The 16,487-nt window shown below is 32.5% G+C and overlaps 1 protein-coding gene and 1 long non-coding RNA gene across 10 annotated transcripts in view; both read left to right on the forward strand.

Moving 5' to 3' along the window:
- The window catches only part of LOC108740948 (A-kinase anchor protein 1, mitochondrial), a 104,303-nt gene extending 91,742 nt beyond the window's left edge, over positions 1–12,561 (forward strand). For 6 of the 7 annotated variants that reach the window (XM_018475485.2, XM_018475486.2, XM_018475483.2 and 3 more), the window contains 7 exons: positions 718–1,745; positions 4,342–4,597; positions 7,291–7,430; positions 7,571–7,748; positions 7,858–8,073; positions 8,973–9,112; positions 11,117–12,561. In XM_018475485.2, the coding sequence (XP_018330987.1) occupies positions 765–1,745; positions 4,342–4,597; positions 7,291–7,430; positions 7,571–7,748; positions 7,858–8,073; positions 8,973–9,112; positions 11,117–11,263 (2,058 nt within the window). In that variant the 5' untranslated portion in view covers positions 718–764 and the 3' untranslated portion in view covers positions 11,264–12,561. Of the gene's footprint in view, positions 1–717; positions 1,746–3,131; positions 3,393–4,341; positions 4,598–7,290; positions 7,431–7,570; positions 7,749–7,857; positions 8,074–8,972; positions 9,113–11,116 lie in introns of those variants that run through there. The other variant, XM_018475489.2, reaches the window with a different exon arrangement.
- An 858-nt stretch (positions 12,562–13,419) lies between these two features.
- Positions 13,420–16,077, forward strand: LOC108740947. 3 transcript variants are annotated; one of them, XR_001938429.2, is made up of 7 exons: positions 13,420–13,544; positions 13,794–13,948; positions 14,385–14,558; positions 14,680–14,795; positions 14,953–15,104; positions 15,259–15,532; positions 15,922–16,077. It is a non-coding gene; the product is annotated as an uncharacterized LOC108740947 (long non-coding RNA). The 3 variants fall into 3 exon arrangements; XR_001938430.2 differs by having other exon boundaries at positions 13,421–13,544; positions 14,962–15,104; XR_001938431.2 differs by lacking the exon at positions 14,385–14,558 and having other exon boundaries at positions 13,422–13,544.
- Positions 16,078–16,487: the final 410 nt, after the last annotated feature.

Genomic DNA, 16,487 nt, shown 5'->3' on the forward strand with positions numbered 1-16,487 from the left:
CGTTTTTAATAAACGTATCTTTTAAGTTAAAAAAAAAATGTTCTTATTGTTCACGAAGATATAATTTTCAGAATTTAATGTTAATGTTGTAATCAAAGAAATACTTCATTTTATAAACTATAAAAGCGTATATTTCTAACCATGTATTAGCGCGATAAAAAGTTTTCTTTACTGTGTCACCTTCGTATAAAAAAAATTTACATTAACGTTTTAACTTTTTTGTTTACTCGTCTATCGTTGTGCTTCGAATAGTATTAATAGGAAAGGGAATTAAAGAGGTAAATCATAATGTCAAATCCACACTCGAATCTCGAGTTTAACTTAAATAGTTTAAAATAAATGTAAAACAATCACTTACCCGTGCATGTCAAGGGAACAAAAAATATTTGCGTTAGAAAAGATATCGAGTTATACAAGTTTGAGTTACAGAAATTTGACGGAATAAGTAAAAAATATTGACAGTAGAGTGAATTATGTGCCTTACCAGTCATGCTGCCTACTTTCCGCATTTAGAGTAAACTGATGTTTTAGTTTAGATTTTCACTAAATAAATTTAAAAGTCATTGCCTTCTGTCGGTTAAGTTATGCAAATTATCAGCTGTAAAATGATTCGTTACGCATTGATTCATGTGCTTATTTGTCATTTTTAGCAAACGAAAACTTTCGTTTTCGATTTACGTAATGTAACAATAGTAACAGTTTCTTTTGTTGTTTCAGGATCTCGTTTTGTTGTTTGAATCGTTCAATCGTGGATCTTTCAAGGAATGGCACCTTTACGGACGCGTCAGGTGCTAGTTTGGGCAGGTCTACCACTGACAATTCTCCTCACCTATTTGTGGTTCAAAAAAAAAAGAACTGTACTACGAAGTGACCCAGGGAAAAAGGTTCAGAAACAGGAGACGAAAACACTAGAAGAAGAACTAAAAGAGGCTGAAGCGTCGGCCGAGGCGAATCTTACGACACCTTCTAAGACATTCTCGAGATCGCTTTCTGGCGTTGATACCGATCCGATTGACATCGTGTTCCCACGGGAACTGAGGGCTAAAAAGCCCAGTCCAATAATCATTTCTGACGAGGATTTGGACTTGGAAATCGAAAAGATCAAATCTATGAAGTCAGATCCGTATAGTAAAAGAAGTAACAACAGTTTGAACGTATCGCCTTTGAAGTCTACTGCTTCGATTGTTAGCATCGAAACTGTAGAGGAAGAAAGGACTTCGTCCGAATCGGAAAATTCCTCAGTTAAAACCGCCATTGATACCTCAGAAAATAAAGAAAACTGCCAACAAACTGGTACTGAAAGTACTACACCTCCTTGTAGTAGTCCACCATTTCCCGAATTGTCTAGAGTAAGTTGTTCACCTATAAACACACCATCGTCTCAGGAAGGCGGGTGTGATCAGGTAGATAGTACTAGTGAAATCCCAAAAGAGGTAGAAATGACTAAATCGAAGCGACGTTCAAAGACTCCACAGTCTAAAAATTTGACAAAAAACCCCGAAAAAATGACGGAGAGCAGAGCGGAAGAAACTGCAGCCAATATTGATACAGAATTGAATGAAACGACAGTAGAGAAAAAGTTAAGTTCATTACACCTGGAGACGAAACCCAGGTCACCGAAAAATAACCATCATCAAGAAGAATATCACCGGACAAGTTGCGAGCGAGATTCGGCGAATCACAGTCCGGTCGATCTTATGCTGGCTAGTCCGTCCCTTAGTTCAATTTCTGACAATCACAGCGAGGTAAGCTTTTTCTTTTTTTATTTCTGAGGATAATTAGCGTCCTCATACATAATTTTCGGTTGTAATAAGTATAGATATTTTATTGGTAACTACTTTGGCTTTATAATTCGTTTTATTATGTATATAAAAAGGTATTTGGTATTTAACTCATAAAATTCGCTGAAGTCATTACCGAGCGGCACAGCCTAGAGGTTTAGACCGATGCTTTGCTTTCGGAAGGACACTGGATCGATTCCGCGTGCGTCTGTTCTGGTGTGAGTTTTTCTGTGGTTTGTGTAGATCACTTCAGCAAATGCTGGGGCAGTAACATAAGATAATCTTTCACTCTACTGTATTCATTTCGTCCTTGTTATCTTTCTCACCCCAACCACCGCCCACACCTTCCGAAGCCGCCCACCAGCATTAGTAACTGGCGGTAATGAAACATCCAAAAGTTTAAAAGGCTTTGCTTCACTCATTGCGAATGTGACGTATTCAAGAAAAAAATCGGTTGTCTGTAAAGTCGGTTTACTGACGATAGTTGAACGTGACAACGTCATAAGAAAATACTGATGGAATTTTTTAATTTTTCAAAAGAAAATTTTAATTTTATTTGTTTGATATTTTGTATGGAAATAGAGGAGGAGGTAAATGGAAATGTATTATTGTATAGCAGCTGTCCACGCGGACGCATCGCTCACTCAAGTAGGAGAGAGACAGATGTCGAACGCTGCCGAACGCGGAGGCCGATTGTGCTTCTTTGTCGCTCGTTCCACGCTCTCGCTTGCACTTCAAGCCTTAAATGGAACGCCTCAGAGCGAGGTAACGCCGCATGAGTCATGTTTTTTCGTGCGTGCAGCCGGCTCCATCGAATTATAAGACGTTGTCACGTCAAAAACCCTGTACCTACCTATTTGTATATGCGCGTTAGACGTTATATTTACATATTTAATTAGTCGATGCACATTTTATGATAATTATTACGTATTTATGTAAATCATGTCTTCGATTATGTATTTAAACATTACCGTGCAGTGCTGGACCCTACTGAGCAGGGTGCGAACTCGCTCTAACATTCAGCAAAAAGCGACTACCGCCTAGACTAGAGACACCAATTCTGATCCCACATTGCAACCAGCTACGTGCGTCCTTACTATCGGCCACGCTTTTAACTTTAAATAAATTCGAATTGATTTGTTAATCTTTCCAAGTACTGAATGAAGTAAAAAATAACGTTGTTTGCCTTTCTGTGAAAAAGAAATGACTTTGCAGATATAGAGAAGGGAATTGAATTTTTTGAATTTCTGATTATTTTACGTTATCTCACATATATATTGATTAATTTTGTTACATAACGTTCACTTCCTGCTATTGGAGTTTTGCGATACAACAAACAAAACAATTCATCGAGTTAAATTTAAGTGCACAGAGTGATAGTAGCCGTAGCGTCGTTAGTTCAACTTGTTGCGGTTGTGTTTTCATTTTTTAGTTATGTGGTCATGTTTATGTATCTGATTTGCAAATGTTTTTAACTTTTGTACAATATTGTGAGCAAAAGTTTGTGAAATATGTTGTTCTACAATGTGTAGTAGTGCCCGTTATCGTTCATTTTTTCTACAAAATAAGTGGTCTAAATTCATTATTATGCTGCTGAAAGAGGATTCAATGGTACAAACTAAAATTTTATCTATTGGTAGAATTAGAAAAACAAAACAATTTTTCGTTAAAACTTTTTTCTTACGGTGTCTCTTTATCAATATTTTTCACCTGAACGAACTTTTTTTATGAAAAAATACAATTTTTGGCAATCAAAAGGAAGTACAATAATACTTAATTGCTCACACAAACTTATTAAAAACAGTTTCTGAATTGTTATTTGATACGATTGACTTTGCTGTTTAGTAATTAGTTATTGCTAACTTATATGTAATATACAGAGTGATTTATTTATGCTTAGGCCAATGAGGCCTGGCCCTAGGCAGTAAAATTTTTATTTTCAGAGAAGCAGCAAATATTTTTAAATAAACGCGATTAAAAAAAAATATATCACACCTTCGCTAAATCATTCATTTTCATCGTGTGACATGAAAAGAAGAAATGCCGACAGAGAAATGTAAAATTTTACGTTCGGTAAACGTTTTGCTTTACCTGGGTAGTTAGTTAGTCAGGTCGCACATCTAAGATACAAATGTTGCACCACAAATGTGTCGGACGACATGTAACGTTCGTTTGTTATGTAATTAAGATTCGTACACTTGAGATGCATTTGCCAGTCGAAGGTATTTAAGTCCGTGTAGAATTTGCATTACTTACTGTTCGATATTTGTTGCGACATGTGCCTTGAAAGTAAAGATAAAAAATGTAGACCATTGCCGTGATCCTCCACTAGTGTGATAGGATGACCCACTAAAAAGGGTACGTCTAATTTACGGTATAAATATTTAGATAATTTGAAATTCAAAAAATTGTAATGTTATATTATTTTGGGGAAAATAAACACCTGCAAACAGAAAAGCAATTAAACGTAAAATACAAAAATTTATAAGGTTATAAATATTAGAAGTTTCAAATACTGTACATTTCAAACTATAATGGTTACCATTTCCGTTTATTTCAGGGTTCTAGTGATAGTGGAAAAGGTGGCAGTGATGTAGTAACGCCTCCCCCCTCCAGGACACCTGCATGCGATGGATCAGTGTCCGGGGATGTCCCCTTGCACTCGATATACGAGTTCCTAATACCTCAAAACCTCGTTGGTAGACTGATTGGACGCCAAGGCACTTTTGTCACGCAGATCAAGGAAAAGACCCGGGCTCATATTGTGATCAAGAAGCACCCGGATAATCCCAAGTTGAAAGTGTGCCAAATAGAAGGTGAGTCATCGTTTAGAAACCACATGTTATTTAAAGAAGTTCCTTATTTTCTGTTTATTTGCTTCTGTGACAAACGTGGCGTATTATTAAATAAGCAGGTTCGGTGACCTTTGCATAAAAAAGGGTCAGGATGACACAATATTAAGTGAACAAATTAACAGTTGCATAGCTGTTTATATAGGTCTATCAGTGTATGCTATTATGAAAGGTCTGATACACAGCACATGCCTTTTTTTGTTGATTTGTATTTTATTCAACAAACCTTATTTTGTTAAATTTCTCGGGTTATTAAATTTTTTTATTGCAGAAACGAATTACATATATTTTTTACGATTTATTGTATTTAAAATAGTGTACTTTAGTAAAGTAATGTTACTGTTAACACGAATGCAAACATTAATTGCAATTCTTCAAAAGAGTTCCAAATCCAATTTTTTTTTTATTTTACATAAGACAAGTTCCATTCATGTAAATATTTCATTATATACTTTAAACAATCAGAAATCAGTACCTAATTTTTTCTTCAAATTTTCATGTCTTTCCGTTTTCAATATACGTATATTATTGCATGAATCCAAGGTCAAACTGGGTTAAAAAAATTATACAACTTTTTTTCAAGATACCTTAAAAAACTTATAGCGAAAGATGGTACGCCCTTTTTATTATATTATTCCAAAAATTTCATTGCTGTGTTAGATGAAATTGGATTACGGTCGGGTTAGGTTAGGTTATATTGGTTGGTTGATATTATTTTTCGCATCTACCTGCTGCGCTTCCAATGCCAAATCCCACTTCGTATGCGTTCTGCAATATTTTTTTGCCCCTCCAGCAGTCTCCGTACCCCGATCGACGCTCCAGTCATCAGGTCATCACCACAATTACCATTTCTAGTCTTCACCTCCACCTGCACTTAACAGATATCCGTTTTGAGACTAATTGTTTTACAGTGACATTTGTTCAATATGAATAATGAAAACCAGTTTTCTGGATTTTTGCATCTCCAAGCAAAAACCACGTTATTAAATTTGATAATCTCTTTCAATAAAGAAACCAATATTCAGGTTGGTACATTTTTTATAATAACAGTAATACATTTTTATAGTTGATGTGTTTTTTGAGTTGATAATGACCTCATATTGAATGATATTGTCAAAAGTAGGTTTCTATATTTCCAGCTCTGAATAACGTACACATTTTGCCAATACCAAAAAAGATACGGTAATTTGTTCCAAAATAAACTGTGCTAACCGCAGGTTTGTAGCTTTTATAGTTTACATGCTATTTGGTCTCATTCAAACAACTGAAATCGTGTTTTTTTTCAAAAATGTAAATATATACTGGGTGTTCCATTTAAATTATTATATTAAAGGATGAAACCGCCTTAGGTAAAACTACCGTCTATGTAATGTTAGTGACCTTTGCACCCGTGCGATAAGGTCGGTCTAGCTGTAGCAGTTTTTTATTACATTCATAAAGCTCTGGAATTATTTAATTTTTGTACTACAAAGTTCAATAGATAATACATTTGCAAGCTAATAATTGAATTAATACCTACTTTATTAATAGCTTCCTTAACTTTTTTAATGGAATCTGTCTAAAGACTTATCAGTACAGTTTATTGCTCGTCTTTATTGCTTTTTAAAGAGCGGTATACTTTTATTTTTGTTATTAGATAACTAAATATTTAGCTTATACCTTAATTTATTGTACGTTTACCACAAACGCCTCGTATCAATAACAATAAAACCAAGTTAGGTTCGTTAATTTCTCAATGTCGGTCAAAAAATGATGAGAACGAGAACGTATTGCGAATAAAGACTAAGTATCTGATAATAAATTAAAAATGTATTGCATGTGATAAAATATCAAGTAAGTAATTGATCGATATCTCTCTTCATTTTGTCTCTTTATTTTGTATTTTATTTTCACTTTGGTTTTATAAAATAGGTAATTTTTTATACTTTTGTTAAATGTGAATCCAGGCTGGATTGTATAAGATACGACCTATCGTATGGGTCTAAAGGTCACTAACTTTATGAATCAAATCATGAAAAAACAGGAACAACGAAAATGTACTATTACGAAAACTATACCTGGAAATAAGTTGAGGAATTTCCACTTTCTCTTGATTTCTCGAAATAGTTCATCAACTTTCAACACACTTGTTTTTGACAAAAAGACAAAAAGTTGGTTTTCATTAGTCATATTGTCACATTAAATTATCAAAGTCACAAAACAGACATTTGTTAATAACATATTCCCTTTTCTTTTATTTATCTTACTGATCTTAGTTTTTATAGGGCATGTTTGCTACAATAAAAGATGCTGCAACGAAAGAAAAACTTAAAAGTTTGTCGTTGATAAGTCGTATTGGCTTGAAAGTTTTTGTACAGTCGTACTGGCTGGCTGGAGGTAAAACCAGCCAGTTATTGGAGACTGTGAAAGTACACTGGACGCCTACGACACTGCTTTCAATTTCAATTTGAATGCTGTGAAACAAATGTTCAGAACATTAATTTTTACTTCTACCGCAATATTGTATTATCATATTTTATCGGCAACATTATTTTACTCAGAACGCGCTGCAGAAAACGTTGTACTTTTTTTATAAGGTAGCAACACTTATTTTTTGTACTTTTTGTTCAATTAAATTGTTATGAACTATTAATCTTACTCACGTTTTATTGTTACAGGTACACAATTGGAAATTGACACGGCACTAGAAATGATAAGGGATAAATTTCCTGAAAAACGGTACCCCGAACTGACTCTAGAACAGGTTTCATTTTTACCGCCCGTCTCAACAGTTCCTCTAATACCTGAACATTTATGCGTAAGTTGTTTTCTATACGTATAAACCCTACAAATTGTAAGGTTTAATATCTAACATTATCGTGAACATTTATTTCATTACTACACATGTTTATACAATAAAAACGTATTTGTTACATAACGAAATATTGTTTGTTGCAGTTAAAACTGATAGAAGGAATTAACAACGACACCATAGTGAGTTGCATGGTAGCACCTAACCACTTATTCCTGCAACAGCCCACACATCCCACCTTCCCCAACCTATTGATGCTCAGTAATTGTCTAAACGCATGTTATGCGGATGCCAGCTCACCCCTTCTGCCAAACCCCATACCAGGTATGTAGAATGTAGAATTAAAGCAATACAAAAGAAATTCAGAAAGAAATCAATATCAGAATTAAATTTCTTTAAAATAAATACGAAAATGTACTTTTTTATTTTCCAGAAAACACCGTTTGTATTGCACAATCCTTGGGTGCGTGGTATCGTGCGTTAGTTTTATCGACCGATCTGGAAAACGAAGTGTCTTATGTGAAATTTTTAGACTACGGTGGCTATGTAAATATACCAAACAGTGAACTCAGGCAGATCAGAGCCGATTTCTTGTCACTTCCTTTTCAAGCGTCTGAATGCGTTTTGGCAAACGTAAAGCCTATTGGAGGTAAAGTTTTCCCTTATTATTATTAATATAATTGTATTCTGTTAATTTATTTTTAAAATGTAATTTAACCCTTATTGCTAATCGTACAAATTACCCAATTTTTATCAGTATAAAGTTTTTTATAGTAAGTAGAATGAAATCTATCAGAATTTTATGGAATATAACTCCCCACTACATTAAGTTGCGAAGTAATGGAAAATAAATGAATTCTCTTGAGGCTGCGTTTTATGAAAAGCGTAGGCATCCTTAGAAACTAAATACAATGCTTATATCATCTGTTGTTTTCAAAATTAGTGGTTAAAAGAAATCCCGATAAAGAGTCGCACGTTTTATGTATCAATAAAAATAATTAATGATTGTGCATTTAATATACTGTCAATTGAGGACACTTCGTCTATGGCATTATGAATTCTAATATTTTAGTGATAAATTGCCAGTGCCATGTTTTCGTTATTAAAACAGGGAATAAATAATGAAAGAAAATTACTTGTAAAAGTAAATTACAGTATCATTTTTTTATTTAAATTCATAAAATACTTCTAATTTTTTATGAGAATGTCGAAAGTGATTGCTATACCTTTATAGAATTTTTCAAATTTTACAATAGAAATCAATATGCATTAACCATACTTTTAAAATCGTTTAGTATTTTTCAAATTTTATAAAAGACACGTGAAGATACAAACAATCAACACTTATTTTAGCTTGATTTCTATAATTTCTACTTTTTAGAATCCAATATTTTTCATTTTTTTTTAAGACGGTCGGTTCAAAACAGAAGAATGTCATAAAAGCACGATTGTAATTGTGGTACATACTTCATTAAAAATATTATCTACTCAAAAAGTTCAATGTCGGCTTTAACAAGATAATGCTTAAGTATATCGTAATTTTTTTAGGTGATGATGCACTTTGGTTAGATGAAGCTTATACATTGGTGGCTGATCTTACGAAAGGATCCATTCTCTATACGCAAGTGGTGGGATTTGCCGACGAAAGGATACCATTAGTTCATATTTACATCGTACTTGGCCCTCAGGTGAGACATTTTGACTCTCCCATTATTGTTATCATTTTTATTTAATATTCAGTGAACATTTTGTAGAAGGTAATTGGGTAATATTGCAGAATTGTTTCGAATCAGTCTAATAAAACCAGAGGCGGCGTTAAGCGTGGGCGACGTGGGCCACCGCCTACGGCCTCGCGGTACAAGGGGCCTCGCGACTCAAAAATGTTTAAAGCGAGAATAAAACAAAAAAAATATAAATCAATTTTGTTGTGAAACATGTTTTCTTAGTCTGGCAACATTTGCCGCCGACCAGAGTGCGGGGAATCCCCGGTTTATTTGTTTACTTTCTTTACTAGGAAGTCAACCAATCAAATCAAAGTACGCAACGCAGTCGCTAGGCGCATAACAATAGAAACGTATAATTGTGTTATTCAATATTGTTTATTTTTATGACTGTACGTCTGATGTTCGGAAATTTACTGAGAAAAGCTGTTATGACCTGCCAAAAGAGTTTAAGAATAAAAGAGTAGCCAAAAAGAAAAGGATGTTCGATTATGAAAGCAGCGATGAACCTATACAGTCTCCCAAAATCCGGTATCAAACAGATTTTTTTTACGCCATGATTGATTCTATAATAACCAATATGGAATTAAGATTTACGTCTTTAAATCAACATTTTGAAGACTTTGGTTTTCTCTATGATTTAAGCGCGCTAAAAAATATGCCACAGGAGCAAATATTAAAACACTGTAACGATTTACATAACGTCCTGCGTGTGGGTGAGAGCAGTGACTTCCAACCATTTGAATTATATGAAGAATTAAATACAATGATCCCGAATTTACCCAACTTCATTAAAGACGTGAAACAGCTGCTGTCATACATAACAGAAAATAGCTTGAAAGAAATTTACCCAAATATTTACATTGTCATCCGAATTTTATTAACAATTCCGGTAAGTACAGCCTCTGCTGAAAGAAGTTTTTCAAAATTAAAATTAATAAAAAATTATTTGAGAAACACAATGAGCCAAGAAAGACTTTCAGCTTTGGCTGTTTTATCAATTGAATCAGATTTGGCATCTAGGCTGAATTACGATACCATAATTAAGGAATTTAGTAACGTTAAAAGCAGGAAATTTCTGTTCCTTTAATAAAGAAATCTAATGTTTTTTAAGATACACTTTAAGAAATGTATATCTCCACCTTTATATTAACGATTTGTAATTTTTCATTTAATACTTATTAATCTAATTTGTATTTTTATGAATAAAAACTTGGCAGTGTTAATTGTTTTGTTTGTTTTTATTATTTTATAAAATCCGTCTTCAGGTCGCCATAGAACAGGGCCTCGCGAAATCTGTCTTGCCCACATCAAATTTAGTTGTTGCCCCGCCACTGAATAAAACAAATCTCCAATGGTAAAATTAAGAAAATGCTAACTGTACAACTAGTTCAGTTTCTATTTGTAATGTTCTAATAATCAGTAACACATTTTACTATTTACTTTTATAGTTTTTATTGTTATTGTAAAATTCTTCAAGGCGATCGTGAATTTAAAGGGCTACAACTTGCTTTGTGTGACGTCACAAAACCAGGTTGAGAATCGGTCAGCCGTTTCGCAGATTTATACGGAAGTAACGATGTTAATAATACCTCTTTTTTCTTAAATTTTGCGTAGCTTAGAAGTTTTAGAACTATTGATTAACGACATTAGTTCGATTCCGAATTCGTCTGCCCTTTTTATATGATTTATTCGGGCATTGTTCCACAGATAATCTTTCACTCCCTTCCTCATTTCTTCCGATTGATCATTCTCATCTCAACTAGTATCCACTCATTCCTACGATTCCGTAGGTAGACCGATGAAAAACAAAATTAAGTACTGATAAAAACAACTTTTATGCCAAAGTAGAAACAAAAACAGACTGTATTTAGGGTGACACAAATATATACACTCGATACAGCTATCATTTTCTTGCTCTTATCCACCATAGTCCTTTAGTTACTAATATTTTTTTATTTTTTCTTTCAGAGCGTCGTATTTTTGAACGGCGAATTAGTTAATAGAGGTTTCGCAGAGTGGATACCTAGCGAAGACTGTAATAGTATGAGTAACAGCATTGCCGATTCATCGACAACAATAGCGACTGAAGACCAGACGTTGGAAACGACGGCGTAAAGAAAAAGAAAATTTAAAAATTAAGCATTTAACACAAAAATGCATATTTTCTTACTGCGTGCATTCAAAGAAGGACATTATCTAACCGATTGTCAGTTCGATATGATTCGAAGAAGCTGACGAAAAAAAAAACGTTTATAATAATGATGGTCATATGAACTAACCAGTCATTCAGTTCACTCATACATACAAATACACATATACATGCTATACATACACACATATATATATATATAAATATTTAACCAACCAGTTGCTCGCTCATTACGTTTACTCAAATAGATACATTTCATCCCACCAACTCCATTCGTCGGGCACAGCTTCGAATAGGTAATTTTTACCAGATGGTAAAAATTTTTGTGCGAAAAAATGTTTTAAATTTTGTTTTTTATTTTTAATGTCAATAATTCGCAGCCAAAAAATATTTTTTCAACAATTAAAATGTGGATAATAAGTAGCACTTAAAAGTTGATTCTTTTAAACAATGTAATTATACTAGCGTAGTGTTGTCCACCTACGTCACTTATATCAATATTTCTATTCTACAACTACTAAAACTAAGCGGTTAGTGTTCGTTTTATCTTGTGATATAAATATTTATGAATAGATTCATTGTTGATGTGTGTATTTTTTTTTTAGCAATAATTTTGGAGACCTATCTTAATACTATTTTTATTTTGTTATTTGCTCAGGTTTTGGGATATTTATCTCGCAGTTTGTCGTTCATTTATAATATTATGACGGTCGTAGTTATGTTTTTATCCTGTATTTTTTCTGTTGATTATTATTCCCAGGACTTGTTTTGAATTTGTTTTAATTTTTTTTTTCAAATCGCGCCGAAAATTCTTTTTCTTTCGTTTATTATCGTAGTATCATCGTGTAATTTTTTTGGTATGTAGTAACATTAAATGATTTATCCCCATTTGTATAGTTGGGTAATGTAATAATATAGTTATATTTAAGTATTTTAATGGGAAACCTTAGTATTATTCTACGAAGCGCCGCGTAGACACTAAAAATAATTAATTATCAGTAACTATTATTATTACTTACTTATTTACAAAAGCGATAATGTAAAATGTTTTGATTTTGTATTTTAATGTAAAAATTGGTCTAAATGTTAAATTCAGGTTTTGAAACACAGATTTCTTTTTTTTTGTTCATTATCGTACGAAATGTATTTTATATGTATAATTAGATAAAGGTTTGTCTGCTTAGCTTAGGTTTATATTGGTTTTGTACAGAGTGATAAAGTGTAAATCATGTTTTTGACAGTAATATATACTTAAGAAAGAAAATTAATTTTCTCTTAGTTACGTATGTAAAAATTAAACTTTTAACAACATTGTTAGAGGGCCTTTAAATTAACGTTAATGACCTCAATAAGGAATGTATTATAATTAATTACTTAAAACTAAAACTGCATAAAATAGCTTTAAAATATAAAACTCGTTTCCACACTAAGGATTTAGTTAGACTTGCCTATTATATGTTTTAAGTACTAGATCAATTTGGGACTAATGTCATAATCTTTATTCGAACTTACCGATGCTATCGTTTCTACCCGGTTATAGTAATTTTGTATTTAAATGTTGGAAAATTGTACTTGAAAAAATAGTGAATTGCTGGCATTCAATTCAACTTCGTTATTGTCTTAAATATTAAAAGTCAATAACTCAAGTTAAATGATAGTGTTTCTCCCTTAATTCCAGTAGAATTCCCCAACTTTCAGGCACAATCTATTATAGTTTGTGAAATATTCCCTGTGCTTTCGTTTGAATAAACGTATCCATTTCCCTATAGTTAAAAATCCGATAAATCAGAAATAGGCGATTCCGTAATATATAAAACATTAACAGCAATTTGATTATTTTATATATTAAGAATTCCTTAAAAACATTTAATTTTCTGTGTTTCATTTTAATAGCAAAAAATGCTATTTTGAGGTTATTGATAAATGATTCAGTTTGTAAATAATGTAAAGATGGGTTTTGCTAGTTTAATTATATAGTGCAAATATAAATAAGCTATTAAAGTCAGAAATTGTGAAAAACAATTTTTGCCTGAAATTTGAAAACACGTTCGAGTCATCCAGGAGACACTACCATTATTTGTACATAAAGATTTTTGTCTATGGTATATGTACTCAATAAATTCAGTAACTATCTATGATCTATGTCAAATGTCTTCGAATGGTCTTCGCTAATTTATTATTCCTTCTTAGGTCTTGGAGAAGACTGCTACCATTTTTGCTGCCCAGTAACAGAAACGGCGCCTGAAGGTATTTATCCGTAATCCTTATTTGATTTTAAATTGATTGTGTGGAATACGTTTCCATTTAGTAATGTTTATGTTTTAATTGCCTTTTAACATTTATCTGTCATGAATAAAAACGTCACAAAGCTGCATAATTTAATTCGAAAATGTTCAAGAAATTAAACAAGCCTTATGCCAGTTACTATTAATTTAGAAGTTAAACGCAGTTAGTATAATTGAACACACCTATAAATTCTATTATCTATGATCATAGGTATAGAAAGGATTTTCATCTATGGATCTTCCGGCTTTTCTGCGCAACTCTGATGTTTGATCTTGTCATCTTGTCTTGGAGCATTGCGCATTGCAGAGCGTTGGCGGAGAGAATTCGCCATTTTTGCTGTCCAGAAATATAAACTACACCTGAAGGTATTTATTCGTAATCCTTATTCCATTTTAGTTTGATTGTGTGGAATACATTTCTGTTTAGTGAGTGATGAGTTTCAATTATCGTTGCTGAGATTTTTTTAGCGTAAATGACTTCTGAATTATGTTGGTTTCATGCTTCAACATGGGAGTCCATCCTAGCATCTTGCCTGACTAATTTACCGTAAAACTTTTATAGATTCTTGGTTTATTTGAGGTCGAATAATTAAGAATTTGTTAGTTTTTGAATTATGAAAATAGGTTTAGCCGATGGTTGTAGATTTGTCATATTTTTGTGATCACGCCTCGAAGAATTGTCTTCGTTTCATAACCAAAATATTTCTGCCATTAAAATTCTAAATTTCTGTTAGAAAGTTTTCCATTTTGTCCTCGTTGTGAACATTTTGGATTGTAACTTGTTTTTTTTTTCTAAATATAGAGTTGCTGTGAGGTACCTAACACCTTGTATTAGATGGCCAAACTACTTACGATCTAATGTTTGCAGCAGTCAGACTTATTTTTATTCATTGGACACAGGATGATTCCAAATCTTATATTTCATTTGTTTGGCAATAATTCCTACTACAAGTTTTTGCTCTTCTGAATTGTAAAAGTTAGTTATTGAGTTTGGTAGTCTATTATTTGAATGATGGATGTTAACGTTCTTAATATGTATTAATAAATAAATAAAAGATAATAATAGAGATATAACTAATATTACGTTGTTTCAACAGGTTGTCATTTAAACATATTAAATGAGCGTTGATATGACAAATAAGGATTCGAAACCTGAAGAAGTGCAGCACCATTAGAGCTCCCTCCTTTGGACTTAGGGCTGTTTCTGGAATAGGTAAGACATCCGTAATTATTCTATAGTTATGTTTACTAAATTATTTTCAATTTTCTAAATCAATTGTTTTATTTGTTTTGGCAATAATTATTGTAATATTTTAGCCTACTGAATTGAATTGTCAATGTTAAAAAAATACAAATGATACTAATTTCAGGTATTGCAGTTTTTCAGAAAATACTATATGATTCATTCATAGGCTTCATTTCCTCGTCAGTGTTTTTTTCTTATAAGTGTCTACTGTTGGAGGCACTTCTCTATTGTGAACGCTTAGGAGTAAAACTGAAGCATCGAACAGTATTCTTCTAGGTAAGCTTTTTTAAACGTTAATTGTTAAGTACATGCAATACTTGATTCTCATTCTAATATGCGACATGCTAATATTTTCACTTTCTTTAAGGTGTGTTTAATCCCTTCCTTAGTTAATAGTGGAATTAACATAGTTTTTTGTCCATTTCTGCAGATTACCCAACAATTGAGAGAGAATTAAAGTTAAGGTAGATCGTGCAGAAATAAACTATCTACAATGGTGCTGTCTTTCCTTGACTAAATAATTGATTTGCTGTTTCGTCTTCCCTTTTTGCAACATCATGCAGTTAATTTTCAACCCATGAGTGAGAGCAACTGGTTATTTGAATTCCACTGAAACAACAAATTGTCTGCAGTGGTATCCCTCCCAGATATGGTTTGCTCAGCACACTGGAAGACTAGAACGCCACTTTCTACAATTAATTAAGGTGAGAATACATTACTTCATTAATATTAATTGCTTTTTATTAATATGTAATGGCGTTTCTGTTAACCATTATCTATTGTATAAATTGAGGTTATTGTGCATGTATATTTTGATAATTTCTATTTTTCCACAGAGTAAATTGAAATTTATCATTAATCTATGGAATTTCTTGTTAACCTGTTTCTATTGTCTGCATAATAAATTGACGTAGTGTTATTTGACATTTATCTATGTCGTAGATCTTTGGTTGTGATGTAAAATGGCGTCATAGTAACCCTTGTCATTTTATAATTCAGCTGTTTTACTTGCTTTTTGGTGCGTTCTTAGTTGTGTTAAATGTGTTTCTTAATTGATAGTGTAATTAATATATCTTTTTGTCCATTTCTGCAGGTTATCCAACAAATGAGAGAGAATTAATGTTCAGTTTGATCATACTGAAACAGCCAATGTCTACATGGGCGTTGTCTTTCGTGGATTATATTCTTGATTTGCTGTTTTCGTCTTCACCTTGCAACATTATGCAGTTAATTTTCAAGTGATGAGTGAGAGCAACTGAAGATTTATGTGAATTCCACTGAAATAAGAAATTTTCTGCATTGGCGTTCGTCTTGGATTTGATTTGCTTTTCACACCTGCAAACTGGAACATTACAGTCTACAGTTAATTAAGGTGAGAATACTTGATATAATTAATTTTAATTGCTCCTTATTAATCTATTACCACCGTATCTGTTTCAGATCGACGTTGGAGAAGACAAAGATGATCCCGTAGTTAAAATAGTTCTCTATCTCGCATGCTCTATGTAGTAGAATTCATCAAGTTCACTTTATTCAAATTAGTTTTTTATTTTGCATGTTTTTTTATAGTTTATTTTATTTAAATTAGTTTTTATTTTGCATGCTTATTTTTGTTCATTTAATTTGAAGTAATTGTTGATTGTAGATGTTTTTATTATT

This window comes from Agrilus planipennis, unplaced genomic scaffold (assembly GCF_000699045.2).
Source record: "Agrilus planipennis isolate EAB-ADULT unplaced genomic scaffold, Apla_2.0 scaffold226, whole genome shotgun sequence".
Classification (NCBI taxonomy): Eukaryota; Metazoa; Arthropoda; class Insecta; order Coleoptera; family Buprestidae; genus Agrilus; species Agrilus planipennis.